The sequence below is a fragment of the Lampris incognitus genome, chromosome 3, assembly GCF_029633865.1.
Source record: "Lampris incognitus isolate fLamInc1 chromosome 3, fLamInc1.hap2, whole genome shotgun sequence".
NCBI lineage: Eukaryota > Metazoa > Chordata > Actinopteri > Lampriformes > Lampridae > Lampris > Lampris incognitus.
In genome coordinates this window covers 62,472,279-62,494,543 of record NC_079213.1, presented here as the reverse complement: position 1 = coordinate 62,494,543, position 22,265 = coordinate 62,472,279, and the positions used below count along the sequence as shown (strand labels likewise).

The 22,265-nt window shown below is 46.8% G+C and overlaps 1 protein-coding gene across 5 annotated transcripts in view; it reads right to left on the bottom strand.

Moving 5' to 3' along the window:
* Positions 1-1,175: 1,175 nt before the first annotated feature.
* The window catches only part of LOC130109577 (interleukin-31 receptor subunit alpha), an 88,656-nt gene continuing 67,566 nt past the window's right edge, over positions 1,176-22,265 (bottom strand). For 3 of the 5 annotated variants that reach the window (XM_056276533.1, XM_056276535.1, XM_056276534.1), the window contains 7 exons: positions 21,557-21,782; positions 14,461-14,649; positions 13,036-13,134; positions 9,870-10,010; positions 8,312-8,446; positions 8,056-8,149; positions 1,176-3,775 (listed from right to left, as the gene is read on the bottom strand). In XM_056276533.1, the coding sequence (XP_056132508.1) occupies positions 3,583-3,775; positions 8,056-8,149; positions 8,312-8,446; positions 9,870-10,010; positions 13,036-13,134; positions 14,461-14,649; positions 21,557-21,782 (1,077 nt within the window). In that variant the 3' untranslated portion in view covers positions 1,176-3,582. Of the gene's footprint in view, positions 3,776-8,055; positions 8,150-8,311; positions 8,447-9,865; positions 10,011-13,035; positions 13,135-14,460; positions 14,650-21,556; positions 21,783-22,265 lie in introns of those variants that run through there. The other 2 variants (XM_056276536.1, XM_056276537.1) reach the window with 2 other exon arrangements.

Genomic DNA, 22,265 nt, shown 5'->3' with positions numbered 1-22,265 from the left:
TGAGGAGAGAGAGAGGGAGAGGGAGAGGGGGGAAGAGAGAGAGAGGTTCAGTTAGTCACGGTTGAAGTTGAAGGCTGGGAGTTGAAAGCTGACTGTTAAAACAAGACAGGGGTATAAATGCATCATTAGCCCTGTAGGCTATGTACATTAATCATGCCCTCACATTTACAGGCAGGTGTGTGTGTGTGGGGGGGGGGGGGTCAGGTTGGTCATCCATCCCATCCGTTCATTAAAGTCTCAGAGAACAGCAAAGCCACCAGCCGTACATAAAGAAGAGACCTTTCCGAGGCCTGCTGGGAATGTAGAGTTTGCCCGACTTAAAGCCAGCATGGCTGCCGGTCAGGGAGCTAGTTTCGCCGGTCAAGCCAGGGTCCTTCCATGCTCCCCATGAACACACAGCGGAGGCCATGGCTCGCCGCCTGCGTGCCCTCCGTCACCGCCATGGCTGTGTGCGCAGTGTGCATGCAGCCTGTCCATAGGACAAACACCTCCTGATCTTCTTCAACAGCGTCCTTATTCAGCCAACCAGGAAGCCTTGAAAAGGCCCAGATTATCTACTGCTTGTGGTTGCGTGTGATTGGTCCAGGGGACGACGTTAAACTGCAACCGATGGGTTGTTGGCGACTAAACTTCCCCACTTCAACCCTTGGGTTGTTGTGATGGGTTGGTGTGTGAACACCCAGCAGGACTAAAAACAAAACCTGTGTGTGATGGTTGACATTTGCACGTGTCGGTTTAGGTGCACTGCAAAAAAAGAAAAAAAAATCCTAATCACGCTGCATTAAGTTCATTAGATATGGTAATTTACGCTACGGCCAACATAAAAACGTGACACCCACTGCAATGACGTAATACAGCTACCAAATTCAATCTGGTATTACTCAAGTACTTCATGGTCATTTCTACTTCTTCGCCTTTTTCCTCTTTGAAACGGGCCGCTGTGATGTTTTCTTATGAATGCGTCATAAGAGCAGCCCTCCTATGACGCATTCCTGGTGCGTGTAAACCCAGTCAACCCATCCTGATCCGGATTTTGATCCTAAATCTGATAAAAACCCAACCAAAGACACAGAATGAATATCCAGTTAGCAGGGCCGGTTTAATAGTGCAGGAATATATTTTAAATCTGAGAAATTCTGCCCCCTGGTGGTAACATAAGTCAAGTCAAGTCAGGTCAAATCAATTTTATTTGTGCAGCCCAATATTACAAATGACAAAATTACAAAAATTGAACATTAAAAAAGAAGAGAAAATTACAAAACAAAAAAATTACGAAAGAGAAAATAATTTCCTATCTTGTCACATCCAAAACCAATAACACAACATAAACATGAAATTGTGAACAATTAGAGATTCGAAAAAAATGAATGCAGTATCTCACCCACAGCTATATTACAGTATTCCCCATCTGTAGGGGAAAGCAAGGCTCACAGTGATGGATATAATTAAATGTTGCCCTGGCAACATACAATTCAGGTTAATATTATTCCTCCAACCCATAAAGTCCTAATATATTAGACTTGAGTACATCCACGGCTGCCCTGCTTATACCAAGAGACAAACAAAAGTCAATGCACAAGCCTCATTCATTAAATAAACTTCACTGAGCCAAAGCTGGAAGCTATCCCAGCATGCACTGGGCGGAAGACAGGGGGACAACCTTTACCGGCCGCCAGTCCATCGCATGGCCCATATATACTCGCTCACTCACACACACTCCATTCATGCTTATGAGCAATTTAGATATTTTTGTTCCCTTAACATGGACGTCTTTTGACTGCTGGAAAAAAAGTAGCACCCCCAGCGGAAACCCACGTGAACACAGGGAAACGCGCACGCGCACGGAGAAGGGCTGGGATTGAACTAAGCCACAGCGCCTCCATAGAGAATCGGCTCTGTGCATAACTGTAGTCCAATGACTTCCGGTATCTACGGCAGCGGTCATACCAGCTTCCTGTTTGTTGGCTCGTGCTACTGACAATGACATATTTTTCGCGATGCCTGCAAGATTCACCACGGACAAATGTCAACCACATGCACACAACTGTCCACACACTTTCACCTACACCCACCAGCAGACGGGGGGAAAGTTTCAAGTTGTACGGACCATCCACATAGCTGTGGACGTAACTTGATATACAGTACAACTTGAAACGTTTCCCCCGTGCTGGTAGGTGCGGGTGAAACGTTCGTCGACAGTTGTGTGCGTGTGTTCACCCTGTTTACACTGGGGTATAAAATGCGTTCTGGGCGATCGGATCACAAGTGGACAGCGAGACACATCGCCGCTTACACCCGTGTCTATCACGCGTCTCCAAATGCGTCCTGCTGGCCACTTGTGATCAGATTTCATTACTCCCAAGAAGGCGATTTCGTTATTGTCTACGTCACTTCCGCTACAAAGCCGAAGGACCTCAGACAAGCGCCAAATTTGCCGACTAGCTGTGAAAACAGCAGCTAATGTGTGAAGATGTTTGTACGGACTGTTGAAGGTGTTGAGATGACAGGACTGACTCTTCTGCCCAGATGGAGGTCAGGCGTCCCGTTTCACTTGTACTCCAACCACCTACACCCTCCTCTCTCTCCATTTTTTCGAAAGTTGGCGCGCTGTTACCAAAACAACCACCACATACTGCATTGATGACGTATTTTCCTGTTACGTCCTTGTCGGGGACGCATCAGGACGCATCAGCGATTACACTACAAAACACATGTGGTCGAATGCGTCCCAGACCACCCCGGCAAGTGGTCTGATTAACCGGTTCACAAAACGTTTTGGTGGTCGTTTACACTTGTGTTTAGCGCCGTCCACTTGTGATCCAGTCGCAAAAAAACGCATTTTAAAACCACGTGTAAACGAGGTGGTTGACATTTAACCATGATCAATCTGGCAGGCATCGCGAAAAATATGTCATTGTCAATAGCCCGCGCCAACAAACAGGAAACTGGTATGACCGCTGCAGTGGAAACCGGAAGTCGGTGGACTACAGTTATGCACAGAGTGGATTACTTGGGGGAAAAAATTAGATTTTCCAAGTGGATTTTCTGCGGATTTGGGTATTAAATGTCCTGGTACAGAACTCACACAACTCATATTGCCATAAATGGCAGAGCAAACTTTCAAATACCCCATAAAGCACGCCTCACTTGGACTGTTTATAAAGCAGCCCCCAGTTGTTCAGTTTGATGGCATGGGAATGGTATGTACCCCTTAAATGTTCTGTTGCCCCTCCCTCATGTTATGAAGGCACGTGGCATGTTCAGACTCAAGCGCCGGCTCAGTCAGCATGTCAACCCAAACAAGGAGCTGCCCGAGCACAGCGATTGTGGGGGTGAAGACATGTCATCGCCCCATTTCACTGATTTTTGATGTTGAACCAAAATCTGGACTGAGACGGTCAAAACAGAGATTCAGAACGTACTTAAATGCTTTGTCTGTGTGTGAACGCAGAGGAGCTGCGACTCTTTGCATTATTGGTTCCAACAGGAGGACGAAGGTTCAACAAGCATGTCTTACATAGTAGTGTTGTTCTGCAGCTACGCATGCCCATAGCTGTGCTCCCTCTCCCACCTCTGATTCGCTTAGATTGGACAGTAAACATAGTTTTGGTAATCCGTGTAATTGTGGAGTGGCTGAGTGAGTGTACAGGTGGAGGTGTGCTCCGCCCCTCCGGAGTTTATCTTCTCACTGATGGGTTTCATGGCAGTGGGAAACCAGGCCGACAGGCTGCTGAGGGCAGGATCGGGAACCCAAGGCCAAACACTCTTCTTTATCCTGAGGAACAAAAACGTCAATTCAGAAAGACACTTCTGTCTTCATCATCATCATCATTCATGCCTTTGCAAGAAGAAGAGCCACAGAGCGGAGGCCACACATCCGTCTGAGGAGTCGGCCAGATGTGTTAAACCGCATGTGTGTGTGTGTGTGTGTCCTTCAAAATATTGGACTTTTATTCATTTTTATTGATCTTTTGACTTTTGTTATTATTCCAACCATCCATCCATCATCCAAACCGCTTATCCTGCTCTCAGGGTCACGGGGATGCTGGAGCCTATCCCAGCAGTCATTGGGCAGCAGTCGAGGAAACACCCTGGACAGGCCGCCAGACCATCACACAGGGCCCACACACACACACACACACACACACACACGCCCACACACACACACACACCTAGGGACAATTTAGTACGGCTGAGTCACCTGACCTACATGTCACTGGACTGTGGGAGGAAACTGGAGCACCCGGAGGAAACCTACGCAGACATGGGGAGAGCATGCAAACTCCACACAGAGGACGACCCGGTCCAGATCACGGATTTGGGTGGCCGAGTCCGACCCAGTCCAGATCCCCGGGGCCTTCTTGCTGTGAGGCGACCGCGCTAACCACTGCGCCACCGTGCCGGCCTTTTGTTATTATGATAACGATGATGATTATTATTATTGTTATTATCACTTATCAGTTTCATATAGTCTGCTTTTTTATTGCTGGCTACTACAACTGAAGGTCCCCTCCGGGGGAAAATAAAAGTTTTTCTATTCTATTCTTTGTCAGGCACTTGCCACGTGATGGGAAAACACAAAAAAAATAAGTTTATTATATCTGGAATAGCAAGAATTTCCTAACTAAACTTGTTCAATTTGTCCTTGAGGTATTTGTAAAACTGTTTTATAACGGCTCTGTTTAGCTAGATTTCTCACTGAGTGCCCCCTGTAGGTTATATTTCTGTCCACTTTTAAATACATAGCATGTCTTATGGAAAGGAAGGTGGCTCTCACTGAACACGTCTGCTACACAGACTGGTTCTAGTTATTACTTGCGAGTACCCTACATGCCTCTGATTCCTCTCTGGTAGCATTATGTACATGCAGTTAAAACCTTTAAAGCCAAGTGATGTGTGTCTGTCTGGTGCTGTAGGCCTATATAGAGAAACCTGGCCTGGAGAGCAGAAGCACGGTAAGATGTATGTGGTAAATGGACTGCATTTATACAGCGCTTTCCTAGTCTACCGACCACTCAAAGCTTCACAATGTAGGCCTCACATTCACCCATTCACACACACACATTCATACACGGATGGTGGAGGCTGCCATGCAAGGCGCCAACCTGCTCATCAGGAGCAGTTAGGGGTTCAGTGCCTTGCTCAAGGACAGTGAAGATTGTTACATTGTTTGGGGTTACAGCAAGTGAGGGTGAACTTTTTGGTATGATTGACTAACCCCCCCCCCCATCTGTGTACAACCTATCTTATGGTATAGATGTCAAAACAAACGGCGGTGCAAGAAACCTTTAGCGAGTTTGCATCAAGTCAAGTTTTTTCAAATCAATGATGGGGAGTGAATGGAAGTGAAGCCTGAGAGGAAGGTGGGGAATAGGGAATAATATTCAGCCAGCATCGTGCACTTCAGCTCTTGGTCATAATTATATTATTATTATTAATAATAATAATAATAATAATAATCAATACATTTATATAGTACATGTATGTACTATATATGTGGCAAGCAGATGTGGAAGAATGGAGAGATAGAGATCTCTTATTCGCAATTCTCGTGTCCCATACACCGCACGACCCTGAGAGTGGTATGTCATTTTAACACCCCATCAGAACTGAAAGGAACTGTCGGGAAAGGAGAAGCAAAGGGCAAGGAGGCCTGCACCGCATGACCACAGGAACGCACCTTTATTCTGCTCCTCCCCAATAGTTGCTGACAATGGCTCCCCGAAACAAGGTCATCACTGAACACACAAGCCTGAGTCACGGTCCTACAGTCAGTCAGTCAGTCAGTCAGTCAACCCGGTTGTCTTTCCAGTCCGAGTCAAACATCCAAACAACAACAACAACAATCAAAACATGAACACAATATTTGAACACATAAATAACAATTACAACCCAAACATTAACAGTCCCATGAGCCCCTGCGATCCCCCAGCGCGGCGCCACTGACAGTCGGAGTGACCACCTCCCCCAGTCACTACATAGTACATATATAGTATACATAATAGTACATTATTGTGATTATTGATGATATTGTTATGATTTATCATTATTTCTTAGTAGTAGAACCACTTCTGTGCTTCTACTCCTGGATCTCAATGCAGCCTTTGACACCATTGATCACTGTATACTATTTGACAGATTAAATTGTAATTTTGGTGTCTCTGGCTTAGCTCTCTCTTGGATTAAGTCCTACTTATCTGGAAGAACACATTGTGTCTGCTATAGTAATATTACATCAAAATTCACTGACGTTAAATATGGTGTACCTCAGGGCTCAGTTCTTGGCCCTCTACTTTTCTCTCTTTATATTTCACCTCTTGGCCACATTATACGCAGTTATGGAATAAATTTCCATTGCTATGCTGATGATACTCAGCTGTATGTGCCTATAAGGGCTGATGATCATACTCAAATGATTAATTTAGAGGCCTGCTTGGTTGCTGTGAAAAACTGGATGTCACTAAACTTTCTGCTTTTAAAGTCGGATAAGACCGAGATGCTGGTCATTGGCCCCGCTAGACACAGACACCAATTTGATCAAGTAACAATAACAATCGACAACTCAGTGATTGTAACAAAGTGTGGCAGCCAAAAATCTTGGTGCTACGTTTGATCCCAGCCTTTGCGTTGATAAGCACATTAAAGAAATCATCACGACTGCCTTTTTTTCACTTACATAACATGGCTAAAATCTGGTCTTTCCTGTCTATGGCTGACGCAGAGACTCTTAATACATACATTTGTTTCATCCAGACTTGATTACTGTAATGTTCTGTTCTCAGGTCTGCCACATTCTAGTACTAAAAGTCTTCAGATGGTTCAGAATGCTGCTGCTAGAATCCTAACTAAATCTAGGAAATTTGCCCATATTACACCAATTCTTGCCTCCCTTCATTGGCTTCCTATCCATGTTAGATCAGACATCAAGGTGCCTCTGCTGACTTATAAAATCCTGAATGGACTTGCCCCCATCTTACCTGTCTGATCTCCTTAAACCGTACATTCCATCTCGAGCTCTTCGTTCTCAAAATACAGGGCCCCTTTGTGTACCCACAGTTAAATAAAATAAGTCAGCTGGTGGCAGGGCCTTTTCCTATCGGGCCCCGTTCTTGTGGAATAACCTACCTGCTGTCATTAGACAGTCAGTGTCTTCTGAGTCCTTTAAATCCAAACTTAAAACTCGTCTTTTTGCCTTGGCCTACAATTAGTTGCCATCCTAAGGACAGAATGTTGTGTTGCTGTGAAGCCCCCTAAGGCAATTTATAATTTGTGATATTGGGCTATACAAATAAAACTGACATGACTTTATTTTATAATTATTATTCACAACAACACAATACCTTTTACTCAGTATACTTTCCTTCTCACTGAGCAGCAATACTGAACTGCCCTCAGGTCAGGATGTGTGTAACTATATCAAAATAAAGCAGTGTGTTCATGATGACGTCATCTGCTCCGACTGTACCAGCTAAGAATAAAAGTCCCCCCCCTCACTTTTTCTCCCCAATTGTACCCAGCCAATTACCCCACTCTTCTGATTCGTCTCGGTTACTGCTCCACCCCCTCTGCTGATCCGGGGAGGGCTGCAGACTACCACATGCCTCCTCCCATACACGTGGAGTCGCCAGCCGCTTCTTTTCACCTGACAGTGAGGAGTTTCACCAGGGGGACGTAGCGTGTGGGAGGATCACACTATTCCCCCCAGTTCCCCCTCCTCCTTGAACAGACGCCCCGACCGACCAGAGAAGGCGCTAGTGCAGCGATCAGGACACATACCCACATCCGGCGTCCCACCCGCAGACACGGCCAATTGCGTCTGTAAGGACGCTCGACTAAGCCGGAGGTAACATGGGGATTCGAACGGCGATCCCCGCGTTGGTAGGCAACGGAATAGTCCACTACGCTACGCGGATGCCTAAAATAAAAGTTCATTTGAGAGAAGACTCGGCGGCGCTCTCGCGAGACAAACATGAGCACACATATACTGTGTTTGTTGATTAACGTGGCTTCGGTCCCTCCTGGTGACGGTCATGGTGAATGGTGAAGTTGACTCACCTCAGTCCAAAGGCAACAAGGATGAGGAGCATCACTGCAATAAACACCAGAGGGATGATGCGAAACAGGATTGTCCTCAAAGAATAGGCTTCCGCTACCACACACACACACACACACACACACACACACACACACACACACACACACACACACACACACACACAGATCAGGCGTATGTATGTTTATTGCAGTAGTTTAATTCATCCAGACTGACATCAGCATATTGGACCTCAGTCGCCAGCCAGCGGGTTCTTACCAACGGTGACTAAGAGAGCTGGTCCGGCTGCTCCCTCTCCTGCCACGGTGTGAGCCGTCATGTAGATCCTATAGAGCCCAGAGAGACCAGTCAGGCGATGACGCTGCTTATTCCCGGCCACCCTGTACACCTCACCTACACCGCGGGTAAAAAATACATAAATAAATAAAATCACATGGAGCTTAAAAAAACTGCTTTGCTCCTCACCACTTTAGGTGACACAGATGTCGGAGCACATCTTCATGTGCCATCTTAGTTTTTTTTTTAAACTTTATTGATTGTTTTTATTTCCTTGCACACATTTAGATGCATTTTTTTCTTTTAGGGGAGGGGATTTTTTTTACCCTTTTTCTCCCCAATTGTACTATGCCATTTACCCCACTCTTCTGAGTCGTCCCGGTCACTGCTCCACCCCCTCTGCTGATCCGGGGAGGGCTGCAGACTACCACATGCCTCCTCCCATACACGTGGAGTCGCCAGCCGCGTCTTTTCACCTGACAATGAGGAGTTTCACCAGGGGGACGTAGCGCGTGGGAAGATCACGCTATCCCCCCAAGTTCCCCCTCCCCCCGAACAGGCGCCGCGACCGACCAGAGTAGGCACTAGTGCAGTGACCAGGACACATACCCACATCCGGCCTCCCACCAGAAGACACGGCCAGTTGTGTTTTGTAGTGACGCCTGACCAAGCCGCAGATAACACGGGGATTCGAACTGGCGATCCGTGTTGGTAGGCAATGCAATAGCCCGCCACGCCACCCAGATGCTAAACTGTTTTTTTTTTTCAGGGAAATAGGAGGATATACAAGATGCCACGAAAGGGGGGAGGCAGAGAGGTGGTCTACTCTAAAGCAATCAACTGTGGAGCCTTGGGTTCACAGAAGCGTAACTGTGGGTGTTACATCATGGTTGCCAGAAATAACCTGATCCCTGGACAATTACATGACCTCTCCTGGCCCTCCCCTGCTCGTACGTTTCCATTTTGAAAGTGGGTGAGCAAAAACATCCCTTCGTGTGGCTGCAAGACAAATGAACTCAAGACAGATGGCGGCGCGAACTCGCGTTTGCGGCGGCCTCACTCAGTGCCTCCCATGCAGTGTCTTTGTCCGCATCTGGGTTTGTGTCTTCGTCTGATGGCTGGGAGAGCTGGCGCTGGATCGGCTGGGAGAGCTTGGTCTGCTGCCTCCAGAGGGCCCAGGGACCACGGCCCTGCCGAGGGCGGTCTGACAGAACATGGAAGCAGGGCAGGCTAAGCTAATTGCTAGCCCATGCAGACGGCAGGTCTGACAGTCATCGTGGCTGGCGTTCCCCCTCTTGGACAGTGAATTTTTTTTTTAAATGTGATATGTGGGTGGGCTGGGGGAAACGACAAACAAATGTTCCTGATTCATGATAGAGATTCAATGTGGTAATACACACCTACAATATACCTCAGGAAATGGGATTAATCAGGAATTGAATTTTGCCAGAGTACCTCTGTGCACACGACACACGTGTGTGGGTGTGCGTGCGCTCACATGCGTGTGTGTGTGTGTCTGTTTGTGTGTTTGTGTACCCACGTGTGATGCTCTCTCTCTCACAGTAGACACTGTATTGGGTGATAAAGCCGTGCCGTTGTTCTACAGGCGGGGGCTTCCATATCAGGAGGACCGTACTGCTGTCCTGCTCCTGCACTTCCAGCCTGGGGCCAATAGAGGGCACTGGAGGGTCAAACCAAAGGAGAGAAGGCGACGTAGCAACAGAAGTCAAAGAGGGAGAAGAGATTGACAGGGAACGGATGAAATAAATACTGCTCAGTCTACAGATTACATCAGCATGGACAATTGTCACCTGGACTAGCCGAGTACTTTTATTTTGAAGCCCCCTTCTGTCTTCAAAACTCGCTACTCCAGTGTTCACTACATACACACATTTCCATATCGAGTGAGTGTCTTCATTTCCCATAACCCCCCACTGAATCCAAACTCTGCTTTATAATGATGTAATGCCTGAAGCTGGCAGTCGCCCCATTTGGAAGGAATTTGAATGGAAAGTTAAGAGGAGATTTTTCAGGACCCCTCTTGTGTCACATCGAAATGTGGTGGCACCTCGGCTCAGTTCTGGAGGGGCCGTGGCCTGACAGGGGACCATACACACATATTTTGGGACTGTCCAAAACTATCGGAATAATGGAAAAATGTGCAAAGTGAAATTAAAAAAAATGTTTAGATATGGAACTGTCCTAACAACCATCTTGCTATTTATTAGGAATATTACCAGAAGACAAAAAATCAGACATCATCTCTACTGAGACGCCTTCTTCTAATCGCCAAGGAGATGACCACAGTCTCGTGGCTGAGGCCGCAGCCCCCACGGTAACACCACGGAGGGAGAAGGTTACGGATGTCTGTTACATGGGAAACATAACTGCAAGGCTGCAATTAAAGACAGATGTGTCTTTGACTAAATGGTCCCCAATTATTTCATACTTTCTCAACTGATCTGAAGTAAGAGATAGCGACAACATTCTTCTGGATCTCTTCTCTCCTCATTTAAATGTGAACACTATCCATCTATCCATCTATCCATTATCCGAACTGCTTATCCTGCTTGCAGGGTCGTGGGAATGCTGGAGCCTATCCCAGCGGTCATTGGGCGGCAGGCAGGGAGACACCCTGGACAGGCCATCACACACACACACACACACACACACACACACACACACACACACACACACACACACACACACACACACACACACACACACACACACACACACACACACACACACACACAGGGACAATTTAGTATGACTGATTCACCTGACCTACATGTCTTTGGACTGTGGGAGGAAATCGGATCCCCCGGAGGAAACCCACGCAGACACGGGGAGAACACGCAAACTCCACACAAAGGACGACCCCCAAGGTTGGACTACCCCGGGGCTCGAACCCAGGACCTTCTTGCTGCGAGGCGACCGCGCTACCCACTGCGCCGCCGTGCCGTGCCAGAATAAACAATGCAATATATTCTATGATTAAACAAATGAACATACACTACCGTTCAAAAGTTTGGGATCACCCAAACAATTTTGTGTTTTCCATGAAAAGTCACACTTATTCACCACCATATGTTGTGAAATGAATAGAAAATAGAGTCAAGACATTGACAAGGTTAGAAATAATGATTTGTATTTGAAATAAGATTTTTTTTACATCAAACTTTGCTTTCGTCAAAGAATCCTCCATTTGCAGCAATTACAGCATTGCAGACCTTTGGCATTCTAGCTGTTAATTTGTTGAGGTAATCTGGAGAAATTGCACCCCACGCTTCCAGAAGCAGCTCCCACAAGTTGGATTGGTTGGATGGGCACTTCTTGCGTACCATACAGTCAAGCTGCTCCCACAACAGCTCAATGGGGTTCAGATCTGGTGACTGCGCTGGCCACTCCATTACCGATAGAATACCAGCTGCCTGCTTCTGCTCTAAATAGTTCTTGCACAATTTGGAGGTGTGTTTAGGGTCATTGTCCTGTTGTAGGATGAAATTGGCTCCAATCAAGCGCTGTCCACTGGGTATGGCATGGCGTTGCAAAATGGAGTGATAGCCTTCCTTATTCAGAATCCCTTTTACCCTGTACAAATCTCCGACCTTACCAGCACCAAAGCAACCCCAGACCATCACATTACCTCCACAATGCTTAACAGATGGCGTCAGGCATTCTTCCAGCATCTTTTCATTTGTTCTGCGTCTCACAAACGTTCTTCTTTGTGATCCAAACACCTCACACTTGGATTCATCCGTCCACAACACTTTTTTCCAGTCTTCCTCTGTCCAATGTCTGTGTTCTTTTGCCCATCTTAATCTTTTTCTTTTATTGGTCAGTCTCAGATATGGCTTTTTCTTTGCCACTCTGCCCTGAAGCCCAGAATCCCGCAGCCGCCTCTTCACTGTAGATGTTGACACTGGTGTTTTGCGGGTACTATTTAATGAAGATGCCAGTTGGGGACCTGTGAGGTGTCTGTTTCTCAAACTAGAGACTCTAATGTACTTATCTTCTTGCTCAGTTGTGCAACGCGGCCTCCCACTTCTTTTTCTACTCTGGTTAGAGCCTGTTTGTGCTGTCCTCTGAAGGGAGTAGTACACACCGGTGTAGGAAATCTTCAATTTCTTAGCAATTTCTCGCATGGAATAGCCTTCATTTCTAAGAACAAGAATAGAGTGTCGAGTTTCAGATGAAAGTTCTCTTTTTCTGGCCATTTTGAGCGTTTAATTGACCCCACAAATGTGATGCTCCAGAAACTCAATCTGCTCAAAGGAAGGTCAGTTTTGTAGCTTCTGTAACGAGCTAAACTGTTTTCAGATGTGTGAACATGATTGCACAAGGGTTTTCTAATCATCAATTAGCCTTCTGAGCCAATGAGCAAACACATTGTACCATTAGAACACTGGAGTGATAGTTGCTTGAAATGGGCCTCTATACACCTATGTAGATATTGCACCAAAAACCAGACATTTGCAGCTAGAATAGTCATTTACCACATTAGCAATGTATAGAGTGTATTTCTTTAAAGTTAAGACTAGTTTAAAGTTATCTTCATTGAAAAGTACAGTGCTTTTCCTTCAAAAATATGGACATTTCAATGTGATCCCAAACTTTTGAACGGTAGTGTAGGTCACGTTGAAGATGACACAGTTGATCGGAGTCACTTTAATCCTACTGACTAAATACTGAATATACATTACCCCCTTCTCTGGTGTAAGTCTGTGTTGAAATCACCCCGCCGCTCTCGTTGCCGAACTCGGGCCATACGCTCACAATGTAGCGCACATTTGGCAGCAAATCTGCAATCAGAAATTAGGATCACGACCCCATAGTAAAGAACGAGCAGGCGATATTTCTACCGGGGACTCCGGTGCACAGACCACGCTGTGATTTGCATTGCTAACAAGGTGCAGGTTGATGCACATAAGGTGCAAGAAAACACACAATCAACTGCATGCGATGTGACGCAGTGTGTGACTCATAAACAGTGGCATGCGATTCGTTACTGATGCACAGTAACATACAATGGCTAGGATATACCCCCCTTTTGATGCTTCATACGATATTTTTATTGACTGATATTTCCAAATGAGTGTTAGAGGATGGCTTTCAAACTAAGACTATGTTCCCTACTCCCGTCCTGGGTACTTTCCATCTGTAACTATGTGACAGAAAGGCCCCTCTTGAAATTCCCTGAAGGACTGACACTTATATACTCCACCCATCCATCCATTACCCAAACCGCTTATCCTGCTATCCCAGCAGTCACTGGGCGGCAGGCGGGGAGACACCCTGGACAGGCCGCCAGGTCATCACAGGGCCCACACCTAGGGACACTTTAGTACAGCCAAGTCACCTGACCTACATGTCTTTGGACTGTGGGAGGAAACCGGAGCACCCGGAGGAAACCCACGCGGACAGGGGGAGAACATGCAAACTCCACACAGAGGACGACCCGGGACGACCCACCAAGGTTGGACTACCCCGGGGCTCGAACCCAGGACCTTCTTAATGTGAGGTGACCGCGCTAACCACTGCACCACCATACCGCCTCCAAGTACTATAAGAACAAGTATAAGTAGTATATGTGCACTTATATTCAAAAGATGAAATTAATCAGAGCCATAACTGCTTTTATTAACCAAGTGCGTGCAAGAAATTTGAGCTGGTGTGTAATACTCTCATAGACCAGGCATAAATAACACCTACACTATAAAAGAGGCATGTTGCCAGTATGCTAGGGATTCTTCTGCAGAGCGTGCAGTATAAAGTACACAGTCTGCAGATAGATACAAAAGTGATGAGATATCCAACAAGTTCATGTAAATAGACAAAGGAAGTAGTGCTTTGATACATGAGAAAACTGCACTGGTAAATAACACAGTAATATAAATATTAACATCCTTTCTGATAAATATTCCCCTGCATTGAGTGGGATAAATAAAGCACAAGTTAGACAACTATATACCAACTAAACAGCTGGTAAACTGAGGAGACCACACAGCCAGTGGCGAATATAAGTAGCCTCCAGATGGACGGTCCAGTCATGATTTCCATACTGGTACGGTAAAGCCCGTTCCTCATCCATCTGCCTGCTTTTCATGGTAGCTAATGGGCCAGCTCACCGGTGATGGTCACGTGACTGGCCTCGTGGCTCGCCCTCTCCCACTGCGGACGTTCAATGGCCCTCTCCGACGCTGGCGTCCACTCTACCAGGAAACCAGTCAGAGAGCGACGTGTGACGGCAGACCATCTAACCTCCAGGCTGGAGTCGTCCAGTGCCCTGACGGTGATCTTCTCTACGGCGCCCAGCACTGAAATAGAAGAGACAGGTGTGACGACACAGATGGTTGCTACTGTTTAGCTGGCGAAACCGCAGTCTTCGTTATTTGTTCCTGAAGCACCGTAATCTGAAGACATGTTGTTGAGATATGACACCAGCGTATTTGTATGACTATGTGTTACTGTGTACTATTATTTTGCTTACGACTTTGTTCGTCCACAAGTGGGCGGTGTTACGCTTGCATGCGCGGATTGATTACGTCACTGAGACGCCGTTCATTTTTTCTTCATCTCCCCATACTACCGAATAAACGGAGGCTGCATTTTTCCCTCCAGCAGAAATTCGGTAGTCAGTACGATTCTTTATAACGGTTTAATAATCTACTTCATCTGCGCAGAGATAGACATAAAGTATTAGTCTAGTCTTCTAACAGGTTATGGGCCCAGATAACGTTGGATTATTTAGTAGTTTGATAAAAGAAGTGAACGAAGTGTGATAACCTCGGATGGCGGGATGCGCGCAGGTTAGCACGGAGTAGCAAGTTAGCAAGTGTGAAGCTAGTTAGCATCGAGAGAAGCTATCGGGAAGCTAACGAAACGCTAAGCTAAGCTAACGCTACCTAGGGAGATGGAGCGAAAGAAGAGCAGGTGGCCCACATTCAACGGACAGGCCGATGAGTATGAACTGTGGGAAGAGCGAATGCTCTGTTGCATGCATGGTGTGGGGCTGAAAACCACCATTCTTACCGAGCCCGTGGGACCTTTGACAGTGGAAGAGCAGGCCCTAGACGAGGAGCGGAACGCGGACGCCTACTGCGCATTGGCGCCTTTATTGGACAACACAAGCTTGGGACTGATCTTCAGAGAAACGAAGGACAAAGGTAGAGAGAGGGTACGGGTGTTGCGGGAACATTACATTGGTAAGGGCAGACCCCGGATTGTCACTCTGTATGTAACATTGACTGGGCTAAAGAAAGCTGATAATGAGACGATAACCGAATACATTATCCGAGCTGAACAAATCATTACGGCTCTCAAAGGGGCGGGAGAAGCACCGAGTGAGGGACTAATGATGGCCATGGTGATGAGGGGGTTACCTGAGAGATATAAGCCATTCACTCTAATGGTGACACATGGCGACAGTGAGTTGACATTGGGACAATTTAAGGCCAAATTGAGAAACTTTGAGGCGGCAGAAGATGTAGCTAATGCTACAGCATCGGACGAGACGTCCGAGAGGGTGATGAAGGCCCACGCAGCGCCTAAGAAAAAGCCAGTGAAACGCTGTGAGGGAGAAGATGATCAAACGGTGTGCTGGCGATGCGGTGACAAAGGCCATCGGAAATCGGACTGTTCACGCAGCGTGTGGTGCAGCTTCTGCCGGATCAAGGGTCACACGGACAAAGTGTGCAAGAAGAAGGACCGCGCTGATGGAGCCAGATGTGCACGTGAGCAAGGTGGTGGCGGCGGCGGCGGTGGTCACGGAGCAGGTCGAGGTCAGGGACCGGGGAATACTGTGGAAGAAGAGAATTACATCTTCAGAGTGCAACAGTTCAAACCAGGAATGATTGTGGACTGTAGGGCTTCTTCCCACATAGTCAATGATAAGAAGAAGTTCAAGAGCTTTGACAGCTCGTTCGAGCCAGAGAAACAATGCATGGAGCTGGCGGACGGTAAGCGCACCTTTGGTGTGGTGCAGCGCAGGGGAGATACTATGGTATGTCTGCTCGACAGTGAGGGGCGACGGTGTAGAGTGACACTGCGGAACGCACTATATATTCCATCGTACCCCCAAGAGCTCTTCTCTGTGAAGTCTGCGACAGCACACGGAGCCAGTGTGTTCTTCGAAGAGGGCAGAGGTGCCCTGATGTCACCGGATGGTACCAGGTTTGACATTTTTGTACAGGGGAAAATGTACTATTTGCAAACTGAATGTGTTGTTGAAAAGTGCCATGTGAGCCATGATATAGAAACTTGGCATGAGATAATGGGCCACTGCAAGTATGACGATATCATAAAGCTACAGGATATCACTGATGGTATGCATATAAAGGGTAAAGTGTGTAAACCTGACAAAGAGTGTGCAGTATGCATAGAAGGGAAGTTTACCCAAAACAGAGTACAGAAAAATGTACAGACTGACGGTACACCGTCAGCACCCGAGGATGATGACGAGGAGCACCCAAGGGTGACATCACAAGCCTCAGCCAGTGGGAGGTACCCCCAAAGGGAACGCAACCCTCCGAGATATCTGACTGACTATAGTCAGGGTGACAGTGATGACAGCTCACTCACTACTATAGATTATGCATAGAGGGCAGTGTGCGGTGTCCCTCTGACCTTTAAAGAGGCCATGGAATCGCCAGAATCAGAAAAGTGGTCCAGGGCAATGAACGAGGAAATGGAGTCTCTAAGAGACAACAAAACATTCACCCTTACGAAATTGCCAGAGGGCAAGAAAACAGTGGGAGGAAGGTGGGTGTATTCGATAAAGACAGATATAGACGGACACGACAAGTACAAGGCTAGATTTGTAGCAAAGGGATATAGCCAGAGAGCTGGGGTGGATTATGGGGAGACATTTTCGCCAACAGCCAACCTAACAAGTGTTCGAGTGCTTCTACAGAAGGCGGCTCAGTATGACTTGATTTTACACCAGGTGGATGTAAAGACGGCCTATCTTCATGCCCCCATAGACTATGACATATACATGGAACAACCTGAGGGTTATATTGAGAAGGGAGAAAAACTAGTGTGTAAACTAGAGAAGTCAATCTACGGCCTCAAGCAGTCTGGCCGCAATTGGAATTTACTGTTACACGAGTGTTTGACAGGTGATGGTTTTACACAAAACCAATCAGACCATTGTGTGTACTCCAAGGAGTCAAAGGAAGGGAAAACGATCATTATAACCTGGGTAGATGATCTTATCATAGCATCAAGCAGCACAGAGATGCTGAGTAAAGTGAAAAAGATGCTGTCCACAAAATTCAGGATGAAAGATCTGGGCAGGTTAAAGTGCTTTCTTGGGATGGACTTCACTCAGTCCGCCAACTGTGTAACAGTTTCACAACAAAGGTACTCTGAGAAAATATTGGAGCGTTTTGATATGCAGGAGTGCAGGGTAAGAGAAACCCCATGTGAGCAGAAATTAGACTACTCAGAAGATGCACCAAAAATGTTAGATGTGAAAAAGTACAGAGAGGTGGTCGGGAGTCTAATATACTTAGCTACATGTACACGTCCAGATTTATGTTTTGTTGTGAGCAAGCTATCTCAGCATTTTGCAGAGCCTACTGAAGAGCAATGGGTGACAGTAAAACATGTGTTTCGTTACCTTAAGGGCACCACAGACAAACAGCTCTGTTACAGGAAGAGCGACGAGAAGCTTGGCTTACAGGCATATAGTGATGCCGACTGGGCTTCAGATACTGCGGATAGACGCAGCACATCAGGTTACTGTGTGAGCATGAGCAGGGGAAGTGCACTTATCTCTTGGAAAGCCAAGAAACAAGCTACTATGGCACTTTCTACGTGCGAGGCGGAGTATATGGCTCTGGCTTTAGCCATCCAGGAATGTATTTATGTTGAACAGTTACTGGGAGGTATTGATTCATATGAATACAAGAGAACAGTGGTTTATGAGGACAACCAGGGGACAATAGCTTTAGCGAAGAACCCGGTGTGTAGGCAACGCTGCAAACATGTGGATATCAAATACCACTTTATAAGGTCTACCATAAGAGAAGAAAGGATGTCATTGGTGTATTGCCCTACAGACGAAATGGTTGCGTATGTAATGACGAAGCCCGCATCCAAGGTAAAACTGAACACATTTGCTAAGGCAATGTTTGGTGTGTGAAATGTGAGTGGTATGGGTTATACCAAGTTTTATTTTTATTTTTGTTCTATGAATAAGAAAAGGTATACAGTAAGCTCATGATTCATAAGTGGGAGTGTTGAGATATGACACCAGCGTATTTGTATGACTATGTGTTACTGTGTACTATTATTTTGTTTACGACTTTGTTTGTCCACAAGTGGGCGGTGTTGCGCTTGCATGCGCGGATTGATTACGTCACTGAGACGCCGTTCATTTTTTCTTCATCTCCCCAAACTACCGAATAAACGGAGGCTGCATTTTTCCCTCCATCAGAAGTTCGGTAGTCAGTACGATTCTTTATAACGGTTTAATAATCTACTTCATCTGCGCAGATAGACATAAAGTATTAGTCTAGTCTTCTAACACATGTTGAGGCTAAAATGACTGCTTTAATGTCCACACAGTCGCAGAGTCATCAAGAAGCACAATGTTGCCTACAGATTTTATCAGGGTTGGTAGACGGTGGATGATTGACAGTCGAGACGAGGCGTGGTGGTGGGTGTGAACATGATTGACAGCCACGAGAGTTGTCCAATCACATCAGATCAAAAAACATTAAAACAATACCAATTCGCTGCCAATAAAAGTGGGAGTGTCTGGGGCGCCACAGAACTGCGCCCCATGGAAAAGCTGAAGAAACCAATCAGCGAGCAGTCTCAGGTCACCTGCTCGCCACAAGTTTGAGGGCTTACATAAGGTATCGTTTGGCCGGCGCCCCTCACCCAGGAAGTATATGTATTCAGACAGAAATCAACCAAACACAATTTCAACCAATATTTAATGCTGCTGACAGGCGCTCACAGACTGAACACACTTTTATTTCATCATTATTTGCCTTATATTCAACATGTTGAAGTAGATTTTCATCTCTTGATATTTGAAGGGGGCGGCGCCCCAGCGCCCTGTACTGGCCAGCCGCCACTGGTTCAAAATATGTTTTCAGGGCATCTAGGTAGCGTTGCGGTCTACTCCATTACCTACCAACGTGGGGATCACCGGTTCGAATCCCCGCGTTACCTCCGGCTTGGTCGGACGTCCCTACAGACACAATTGACCGTGTCTCCAGGTGGGAAGCCGGATGTGGGTATGTGTCCTGGTCATTGCACTAGCTCTTCCTCTGGTCGGTCAGGGCGCCTGTTTGAGGGGAGGGGGAACTGGGGGGAATGGCGTGATCCTCCCACGCGCTACGTCCCCCTGGTGAAACTCCTCACTGTCAGGTGAAAAGAAGCGGCTGGCGACTCCACATAAGATCAGATAAGACACTTTATCATTCATTGTGCGCACACAACGAAATTACATTTGGTGACTCTCAGACCGGCAGCACCAGACAAGGTAAATGATTAAAAAAAAACAAGATAAAAACAAGCACAAACAACATTTAGTATATAAATAAGTGAGGTAGTAAAAAATAAGGTCAAAATAGTGCATGGGATTATTGCACATAGTTGTCCATATTGCAGCGGCTTTAGTAGCAGTGGGTCCTCCGCAGCTATAGGAAGCGGTGTGTGTGTGGGGGGTGGGGTGGGGGAGTGGAGGCTACAGCTCTGGGGAAGAAGCTATTCCTCAGCCTGTTAGTCCGGGTTTCGATGGTGCGGTATCTTTTCCTCGATGGCGAGGGAACAAACAGACAGTGACATGGGTGTGTTGTGCCAGCATACACAGCACCCAGGTCCGGGAGCACAGCTCCCACAATCCTCTGTGCTGTCTTTACCACCCAGGCCAAATCCTTCCTGTTCTCTGCTGTGCAGCTGGCACACCACACTGTGACGCACCGAAAGAGGATGCTTCCTCTTGTGCTTCTGTAAAAGCTGACCAGCAGATGAGAGGGAAGACCGGCTTGTTTAAGTTTCCTGAGGAAGAAGAGCCTCTGTGGCGCTTTCTTCACCAGGTGGGAGGTGTTGCGTGACCATGTGAGTTCTTTGGTTACGTGGATTCCCAGGAATTTGATGTTATCCACAGTATTCACCTCTTCACCGTTTATGTGCAGTGGGGGTGGGGTGGTCTTCCTGGAACTCCTAAAGTCCACAATAATTTCCTTTGTTATACTGGTGTTCAGGAGCAGGTTATTGTCTGACCACCACCCAGCCAGATGTTGGACCTCCTCTCTGTAGCGTGTCTCCTCGTTGCTGGTTATGAGTCCCACTATAGTGGTGTCATCAGCAAACTTCACTATAAACCCTTTTACAGTTGGTAAACCGTGATCACGTGATTTTGATGCCAAAATGCGTGCGCATACCATGCGTGACGTAGGTCATAAAAGGGTCTATTGAGCGGTCTTTTCCCCGGTGGAATGCGTTAGAAATTAACACCTTCAGTTTTGCCAGACCTGTTCTGGCAACCCACAACACAACAAGTTGACATTTTAAAAATGTAAATATCAATCGATCAAAAACTCACTTGCACTCTGCATTGATTGGAGATGGAGAAGGTGCCTCTTTTGCTGCCAAAATGCGCGCGCTAACTATGCGTGACGTAGGTCATAAAAGGGTCTATAGTGTTGGAGGAGTGAACGGGCCGGGGTACAATCGAGGGTGAAAAGGGTGAAGAGGGCTGGGCTGAGCACACAGCCCTGCGGCACACCTGTGTTCAGGAGGAGGGTTGAAGATGTATGGTTATCCCGACATTTTGTGGTCTGTGAGTGAGAAAGTCCATAATCCATGTGGTAGTCTGCAGCCCTCCCTGGATCGGCAGAGGGGGTGGAGCAGCGACTGGGACAGCTCGGAAGAGTGGGATAATTGGCCAAGTACAATTGGGACCAAAAAAAAGGGGGGGAACCCCCCGGGGGGAACCCCCCCACCCAAAAAAAAAGATGTTTTCAATCTCTAAGTGTATTCAGGGACCTCCCACCTCCCACCCCCATCCCAGTAACTGGTGTTTTCTGTTCATCTTATTACCATAACAAGTCATACGGTGTGTATAAAACAGGCTCTTTCCAGTCATTAAGTGCAGTCACCTTAAAACTTTTTTCTACTTTTTTTTTTTTTGCTGTAACAAAATCATGCATGTTTTTTTTTTAAACATATTTACTTCTGCATTTTCAGGTTGCAACTTTTCACCTGCGTCTGTGGGTGCCGGGACAGAAAGCCAGCCTGGAGGGGAGGAACCCGCGGAGTTGGCCATGGTCAGGGAGCAGGCAACGCGTTCTGTGGGCAGCGCCAACCAACAGCGATTGTCTGTCAAATTCAGGCAGCTCCAGGCTTGCGGTGCATTGTGGGATCTCTCCGATCGGCAGGACGCATTAAACCACAAGCTGGTGCAAGCTGTTTGACTCTTTGAAGGAGACTGGATGGGGACAAAATATCAATAACGATGTTGCCATTCAGATTAACAAGAACACTGCTCGGTTGGATGAAAGGTAATATAGACTTCAACGTCAAGTGAAAGGTTTCGCACCCAACCAATGACCTACTACTACTACTACTACTACTACTACTACTACTACTACTACTACTACTACTAGTTTTGGCAGCTAGGGGTCGCCACAGCGGGTCATCCGTTTCCATCACTTCCTGTCCTCTGCATCTTCCTCTGCCACACCAGCCACCTGCATGTCCTCCCGCACCACATCCATAAACCTCCTCTTTGGCCTTCCCCTTCTCCTCTTCCCTGGCAGCTCCATATTCAGCATCCTTCTCCCAATATACCCAGCATCTCTCCTCCACACATGTCCAAGCCATCTCAATCTTGTCTCTCTTGCTTTGTCTCCAAACCGTCCAACCTGAGCTGTCCCTCTAATATACTCATTCCTAATCCTGTCCTTTGTCA